At 34.9% G+C, this 9,033-nt stretch overlaps 1 protein-coding gene across 1 annotated transcript; it reads left to right on the forward strand.

Annotated features, from left to right (window-relative positions):
- The first annotated feature begins 6,497 nt into the window (after positions 1 to 6,497).
- Positions 6,498 to 7,424, forward strand: LOC103604052 (olfactory receptor 4A5-like). Its single transcript, XM_008588640.1, has one exon. The coding sequence runs from the start codon at positions 6,498 to 6,500 to the stop codon at positions 7,422 to 7,424; it is 927 nt and encodes a 308-aa protein (XP_008586862.1).
- The last annotated feature ends 1,609 nt before the right edge of the window (positions 7,425 to 9,033 follow it).

A 9,033-nucleotide genomic window follows, 5' to 3' on the forward strand; every position in this document is an offset into this window, starting at 1 on the left:
AGAGAGAGAGAGAGAGAGAGAGAGAGAGAGAGAGAGAAGAGAGAGGAGAGAGAGAGAAGACCCAAAGAACAAAAATCAGAAATGAAAAAGGAGACATTACAACTGACATTACAGAAATACAAAGAATTATTAGACACAATTGTGAACCACTTTGAAATCCTGGAGAAAATGGATAAATTTATGGAAATGTGCAAACTACCAAGACTGAACCAAGATGAAGTAGAAAACCTAAACAGACCAATAATGAGCAAGGAGACTGAAACAGTGATCAGCAGTCTCCCAACAAAGAAAAATCCAGGACCGGATGCCTTCACTGCAGAATTCCACCAAATCTTTAAAGAATAATTAGTAAGAATCCTTTTCAAAGTATTTCAAAAAATTGAAACAGTGGCCATTCTCCCAAACTCATTTTAAACTGTAGAATCCAGTAGTTTTTAGTATGTTTGCAAAGTTCTGCAACTCTCGCTACTATCTAATTCTAGAACATTTCTTCATACCAAAATGAAACATGGTGGCAATTAGCAGTCACTCTGCATTTCCCCCTCCCACTAGGCTGCGGCAACCACTAATCTATTTTCTTTCTGTATGGGTACATATTCTGGATATTTCCTATGAATACAATCATAAAATATGTGTTCTTTGTGTCTGTTTTTTTTTTTCCACCTTAGCATAATGTTATAGGAAAAACACTGAGTAACATTATATTGAATGGATATGCCAAATTTTGTTCGTCTATTTATAAGTTGATGGGCAGTTGGGTTGTTTCGTCTTTCAGCAATAGTGAATAATGCTATAATAAACTTTTGTTTAAAGGCTTTTTTTTTTTTTTTTGGTGTGAATGTATACCTTCTCAGGTGGTATGCAGAGCCACTCAGCAGGCCTGCAGTGAGGGGGCTTGTCTAGTCACTTCCCTTGTGATAGGTGGTGTCACTAGGCAGGGCTGCAGCGAGGAGCCCATTCAGTCACTTCTCAGACTGTTGGCAAGGCCATTAGGCAGGTCTGTAGTGAAGCAGCCCTGCAAGGTGCTTTTGGGAGATGGTCAGGGCTGCAAGGCATGTCTGCTGTGGAAAGGCCCATCCTGGTGGTCTGAGCAGTTGTCTGGGTTACTAGGCAGGTCTGCAGTGAATGGGCCCACCCAGGTTCTTTTGTACATGAAAACTTGTAGAAACAATTCAAGACTTTTTACATTGTTTTCTTCTTTAAGAGAGGATTTCCTGTGTTTCTAGCTAGCAGTTTTGACTGAAGAAGTAAAAATTCCAGATGACCTTAAATCCATCAAGAAATTAGATGATTCAAGCTGGGTTTGAGTTTCTTTGAGCACTACTTTATTGTGTATTCACATCTACTCCAAGAAAAAAGCCCTTTGTGATAGAGGGTTAGAAATCTTGATTCTTATTTGGTTATTATATAGGGTTTTTAGGTAATGCATGTATGGGACAAAATACCTTAGCTAAGAGGTAATGGCCTACAGCTAGCGGGCAAAAGCCCATCTAATCAACTCTAATCAAGTGTATGTTGATTCTCAGTTGATTTTAGTATAGGGTTTTAGGTAATGCATGTATGGGACAAATGTCTTTAGTTAGGAGGCAATGGCCTACAGCTAGTGGGCAAAAGCCCATCAATCAATTCTAATCACTGTTTAGGGATGGGATTATGTACTTTGATTATTTAACATACTGATGGGTGTTAAAAGATGTTGAAAGAATTGCTGTAGGGAAAAATGTGAAATATGTTTGCTAAGGGCAAGCTGTTGGGTGAAGCCTTTAGAGACAATTATACTTATATTTAATCATAAGAATGTAACACTTGCTTCAATCATTTAAGGAGAGATTATATTATAGATTAGATAATGATCACAGTTTGATCAATTTAGCTTTTCAGGAATTGTACTTTAGAATGTTGTGTTGTTAGTTTAAATGATATTACTAGTTTCTGTTGTTTGAGCTACACTTAGCCATAGATAACTTTTGTCACATTGTCCATGTTGTTGTGTTAGCTACTCTTTCCTGGCAAGACCCAAGTCATTTTTCTCGAGGGATTGTTCTAGGGCAGAAAACTGTTCTGGAGAGATTAGTTCATTTGAATTTGTTCCAAATATACTAATAAACTAATCTATAATGATCTTACAGTCTCTTTCACGTAAAAAAGTGATGATGTAAAAAGTCACAGACTCTGTCTACACATAAAATTAAGAGTTATCGCACAGATAGAATGACCCAAGAGGTTTCTGAAAACTCAAATTTCTGCCCAGGCTGGAGTATGTCTTTAATTGGTTTCTAGTCCTCTGGGTGTGATGTTTTCTTATTATATCCATCATTGCCTGTACAAATTTGTGGAAGCTCTCAATTTCCTGAGTTTAGACGGGGGAGATATGGGAACATTGTTTTAATGACAAAAGATGTAGTCTTAGGGTTATGCTATTTGAATGACTGAAAGACTGAAGTGTTCTGCATCTACCTGTGAGAAAGCTCCATCATTGACTTTTCCATGAAGTTAATATCTAGCATTTGACTTGTTAGGTGCAGAGCTTAATAGCTAGGCACAGGAATGTTATAAAAAAATTTCAAAGTGTTTTTTTTTTTGTTTCACCATAATGAGAAGAGAAAAATTCAAATAAATAATTTCAGTTTTGTTTTGTTTTCCATTCATTTATTTGTGCTTCTAAATAATGGGCCTGGCCAGGTCAATTTTCACTGATTAGGTCACTTTTCACATAGTCAGGCAAGCATAGCATCTTTGTTTTTCTATGAAGAAATTTTCTTAGCAGGTGAGAATATTCAATTACCTCACAGTATATTTAAGGTTTTTTTTTTTTTTTGTATTTTAGGAATCCACTTTGGATACTTCTACACTTCTCTCAAAGACTGAGCTTATGGGAGGCCTATGTGGAAATATGGACACTGTACCTACTGGCAACTATTTCTAGAGGTACTGATCGGTCACATATTATCATGTGTTCAGTGATCGCACATGGATACATGAGTTATCTACAGTTACCTTGAGTGAAGGAAGCATGGATTTTCTGGACCAAGGACAAGACACAAGATGTGAGTTCTTGAAACAACTGACAAGAAATACACATTGAAAGTTCCATAAATATATTGAAATATAGCTGTCTTAAATATCATTTGATTTAATTGGAGGAATCTGAATTGGGAAAAGTAAGCTAGCACAACAAAGAAATTAATCAGAATATAGAAAGTATATTGATTTTAGTAAAGAACCTGATAGGTGTTTATTTTTTATTTTGCCAAATAAGAGGAGGAATATGTGGCATGTTACCTGTATAACAAATAAATCAATGGATTTATAAACTTAATTTATGGCATATTATATTTTACATGATATGTTGACAAAGATGCGTAACTACTTTTAGAAGTATTTGATTTAGAGAATTTGAGATTGCATATTACAGCAAGCATGTTATAGTGTAAAGGAAGAAATGCCTATTTTGTTCTAGAAGCTTGATATGAGCTTTTGTGTATGAATCTTAAAATTATTCTGATAAACATTCTAGTATATACACATAAAGAAACACATTCTTAAGGATGTACCTTGTCTACTATGGTGTAGAGAGATTTTTAAAACTATAATTGTAAAGTAATGTGTAGGGTATTTTTGTTATAGAATTTTATCTTTTAAAACATCATGTTCTTAGGAATTTTTTTTTTCTAGAAAAGTGTTAACTAAGTGGTTTAACTTGAAAGCTTAGTGATAGTATCTTTTAGTTTTTAACGGTATCACACATCTTTGAAGATGTAAACTATAGAGGATAGTTCACAAACTTTATTTCTTTATAAGTAAACAATTAACTTTCTAATAGAAGATACATTTTATCCTGGTAAAATGTATCATTGATGATTAAAGGTAATAAAGGCAGTAAACCCTGCAGAATGTAAGGTGTGGAAAAGAGAAAAGAGAATTAGATATTGACTACTTTCTCCTCTTACGCTCTTCAATAGGTACATCTTTTCCAGTCTATAGCTCTATATGACAGATCTCTTGAATAAGCTGCAAGCAGTAATCTGAATGAGCCATGCAGCTGGCTCCTCACAGCTGGCTTCTAAAGAAAACTCCAACTATTCTGCAAATGTGCTCTCTCTCCTGCTGCCAAATCTAAGTGAATGAAATCATCTTGTGTAAATTTGAGGTTTATTAATTTTGCAATTTTCATCAGTAGAGAGTAATCAGAAAATTGGTTTTGTCTGTACTTGTCTCATTCTTCTCTGTTGTTTAAGTTTATCCTTAACCATCAGGTCTACAGGCTTTAAGAAAGCATTTTTTTAAAAATTAAAAAATATTTTTCCATGATTTAGATGGGCTCTGTATTTATTTGTTATGGTTCCCCAAGAAGGGTCCTGCAGCTACACTTCATAGACCTTCAGGAAGTTGGGCTTCCAGTTCCTTCTTAGTAAAAGAGATGTTTCTGGAGAAGATTTGATAAAGAATACTAGTCTCGCTGAACTATTGCATTCACATTCTTCTTACTTGTGGTTATTTGTTTATTAACTATAAATTATGTTTCCTGATTTGATTTTTCTTTTTCTCATTCCCTACTATTTAGCTCCTCTCTGATATGGATTCAACTTCTTTCCTATTATTCTGCTTGCTTCTCATCAAAATAAATTTCATCATAAGTAATATTACTACTCATATATAATAAAATAGATAATCCCTAAGAGATATAATTTTATACTAAGCACAGAAAGGGGTCTGTGAATTATAGGTATACTGTTTATTTTTATCCTGAACTATGTTTATGATTCTCATGAGGTTGACAAACATCCAGATGATTTGCTCTGATCCAGTGTTCACAGTGAAGTATTACTGAATACTGATAATAGCTTCATTAGCATTCAGATAGTCAGCCTTTTGCCAGGTGCCAGGCAGAGTTCTAGGCACTTTACTTTGTTATAATAAAACAACAACCCTAAGAGGTAAGCAATATTGGTAACTCCATTCTAAAAATGATGAAATGGAGGCACATATAGGTTTATTAAGCTGTCCAAAGTCACATAGCAAGTGGTGAAGCTCAGACTGGAACAGTGACACTGTGGCTCCATAGGCCACATTATTCATCAGTGTGTTGCACTCTTTCCCAAAGGACATCTTGGATTTTTAAGTAGCTATACATTAAAAGTGAAAATTTAGTCTTTATTGCTCTTTCTAATGATCAAATTTCACTTACCACTGGCTAGCATTTTTCAAGTAACAGTGATAATCTTGGAAATTATTTAATTATAAAAGTGTGAAAATGAAAAAAAAAGTGTCAGCAGAATAGAATAAGGTAGTTTTGCACTAATAATATCATAGATAGTTCAACAGGAAAGGATTCTGAGATTGTCCACATCAGTCCCTTTGTTTTCCAATGATCAAATTGAGACAGACTTGTAACTATATTTAGAAAATGCCTCAAACCCATGCCTTTTTACATTGAGCTTGGAATTTCTACTTGAGTATGTTGCTTTTTGGAATGTAGGAATTGAAGTTCTATTTTGGATTACTGTCATTGCTGAAAAAGCATCATAAATAAACCATGTCCCACTGTCTTCTAATTCTCTTTTCAGGGTCTATTTTCTCTCCTTTCATTACCTAAGTCATCTCAAGAGTTTAGAGAAATATACTAAAGGATAACCTTGTAGCTGGTGATAGTGATGAGTTAATTTAGTTCAGTTCAAAATTATTTGCTGAAAATCAGGATAGTGTATGTTTGTGTGTTAGGTATTGTATTTTAGGCATAGGCAAGGATAAAATGGAGAGAATTATAGTCCCTTAAAAAGTTGACAGAGAATCAGACCCAGTAATTGTTGCAGGGAAAAATGTGCTAATTAATTCTGAAGTTATTTGACACAGTTCAAATTTCTGTTGCTTCAGATTTAATGAGAGATTCACAAGGATGGAACATCCTTTGAGACATGAAGAATTGAATATCAAATAGTGGAGTTTCATCATATTGAATGAGAAATCTAGAAGAGCTGTTGTTTTGGGTCTACAGAGATCATAACAGTTACTCAGCACAAATACTAAAAATTGAAAGGACTGACTTTATGCCAATTTTTTTTTTTATTGAGAGTTTATCTCTAAGCCCAGAGAGCAAGTTTTTGTGAAAGCAGAAACTCTTTGCCTGTTTGTCATTGCTCACTACTGTGCCAGGAAGTCACATAGTTTAAATGCGGAGTTATTCAATGTGTGGCCATTGACTACTCTTCCCTTTAGAATATTCTCTAAGACTTACAGATAGAACCTTTTACCTGCAGGCCCAACAAAAATTTTCTGAAGAGAAATAGATTTGTCAAGGAAGGTACATTGGGCTCCTTGGAAAAGGAGCTTGATACATATTTACTAAATGTTTATTGTGTATAAAGCACTGTGGAAGATATAACAATGAAGGTGTACTTCATGATATAATGGACGTATTCATAATTCTGTTTTCAATTTCATTATAGGTATTGTTCTCCGGAGCTCTTATCTCTAATACAAATGTTATAGAAGAATAAATGGGACGGAGTAACAATGTCACAGTATTTGTCCTCCTGGGCCTCTCTCAGAATCCTGAGCTGCAAAAAGCATTATTTATCATGTTCTTACTCATATATGTTGTGACAGTGATGGGCAACCTGCTCATTGTGGTGACTGTTATTGCCAGTCCCTACCTGGGCTCCCCAATGTACTTCTTCCTTGCCTGTCTGTCACTCATAGATGCTGTTTATTCCACTGCCATTTCACCCAAATTGATTATAGATTTACTCTGTGATAAAAAGACTATTTCCTTCCCAGCTTGCATGGGCCAGATCTTCATAGTACACTTATTTGGGGGTGCTGAGGTCTTCCTTCTGGTGGTGATGGCCTATGATCGCTACGTGGCCATCTGTAAGCCACTGCAGTACTTGACCATCATGAGTCGACAGGTGTGCATCCTGCTGTTGGTGGTGGCCTTTGTTGGAGGTTTAGTTCACTCTACAGTTCAACTCATCTTTGTGTGCAATCTTCCTTTCTGTGGTCCCAATGTCATTGACCACTTTGCCTGTGACATGTATCCTTTATTGGAACTTGCGTGCACTGACACCTCTATTATTGGCCTCACTGTGGTGGCCAATGGTGGTGCAATCTGTGTGGTTGTCTTTATCCTTCTGCTAATCTCCTATGGGGTCATCATAAGCTCCCTTCAGACTTACAGTCAGGAAGGGAGGCGCAAAGCCCTGTCCACCTGCAGCTCTCACCTCACTGTGGTTGTCCTCTTTTTTGGCCCTTGTATTTTCATGTATGTTAGACCTGTCTCCACCTTTCCCATTGACAAATCCATGGCTGTTGTTTACACGGTAATCACTCCCATATTGAATCCTTTAATATACACCCTGAGAAATTCAGAGATGAAAAATGCTGTGGGAAAACTCTGGTGCAGAAAGTTGAATATAGTTGGATAAAGAATGTCTCCCTCACTGAACATGTTAGCTACAAGTTCTAAAACAACAAAGAGGCAGTAAGTTCTAACAATGGATGATTTTGTGAATTCAACAAGTTTTCTAGGGATCATTGTCTCTACTTAAACAAAGCCATCAAAAATGGAAAATACATTATCATTTAGGTAAGAATGAATCTAATAGAGAAATTCTGGAGGATAAGTAAAAGACACAGGTATTTGTCCTACTACAAGTAAAAATGAAATTAAGCTCACCTCATAACTTTATTTTTCTTGATGTATATTTAAATGTGACTTAGAAGAAAGTGGTTTATTCTTTTCAAAAGAAACAAAAAAGGTGCATCTGAAAATTTTCTATCACCCAAACTCATGAGAAAGTGATTTGATTATTCCATATAACACAATTCTGGGACCCAAATAGTGTTTTTAAACTGTATTGTTCTTCATTGTACCAGCAAACCAGCTTATCATAGCTCCATTATGCATTTTGTCTCAAGATCACTTCTGTTCATCAGGTTAATGTCTATGCATTTTCAGTTCAGGATGTTTGGATGACACATGATAATGTGTTTAGTTAAGGACAGTATCAGTGGACAATTTTGTTAGATGGAATGTGGTTGATGATACAAACATTCTAGTTTGTGATGAAAGGAAAGATATTTATTTTTGGATTTGAATATCATACTAATCCAAGTTGTAAGCATATTTTTATGATTTTGCTCATCAGTTATCATGTGCATTTTCACCCTTTCATCAAAGAATAGGTAAAGCTTATTTTGTCTTCATGAGGCTGAAGATATGAGTGAAGAAATGTGTAATTTTGGCTAAACATTGTGTTCCCTAAAGGTTGTATTCAACTTAAACACTTGACTTACAGACGTAGAAATGAGTTGTTGTGGTATAAACAAAGTTTTGTTTTTCAATTTTATGTAAAAAACCAAGTTTTTGTCAGTTTGCACCCATCTTTAAGCATCATCAATGTGGGAAAAGACAGAATTGCTTTCATTGTAATATGGAACACCATGCATGCATTTTAAGAGTTTATTTTTTTAACTAAAAATTTTATAACTTTATTTTTTAAAATGTTTGTTATGTAATTTTTCATGGTTATCAAATAATATCCATAGGGTTAGGATTACGATTAGGGTTAACTTTTTACCTAGAATATAATCAAAGTCATTGAAACTAACGTGTGTACGTACCTGATGGCATTCGTGTGTTTCTCTCCAGAGGTAATCCCAGTGCTAAACTTTTTGTTAAACACAGTTAAAAACAGGTTAACTACATATGTGTATATCTTTAAAATATAGTGTTTAGTTTTTCTTATTCCTTCCCTTTCTCAAAATTGTATAGTGCATTTTTCTCTGAATTTTACTTTTATTCATAATAGTAAATTTTTATGATTTAATCCTGATGGTGCTTGTCACTTTCATCTCATCAGTTCCCCTGCTGTATAGTATTCCATATGTCAATACACCACAGTTTATTTATCCATTCAGTTAGTGGCTATTTAGGTTGTTTCCAGTGTTTCATAGTGCACATAGCGCTGCTATGAACATCCTGAGAGAAATTCTTTTGCATTAAGTAAGATGTTTACATGTTCACCTTTACAG

Source organism: Galeopterus variegatus, unplaced genomic scaffold (assembly GCF_000696425.1).
Source record: "Galeopterus variegatus unplaced genomic scaffold, G_variegatus-3.0.2 Scaffold4940, whole genome shotgun sequence".
Classification (NCBI taxonomy): domain Eukaryota; kingdom Metazoa; phylum Chordata; class Mammalia; order Dermoptera; family Cynocephalidae; genus Galeopterus; species Galeopterus variegatus.

Excerpts from the sequence above, each read along its gene's own strand:
- LOC103604052 (XM_008588640.1), top strand. The coding sequence starts at position 6,498 with ATGGGACGGAGTAACAATGTCACAGTATTTGTCCTCCTGGGCCTCTCT.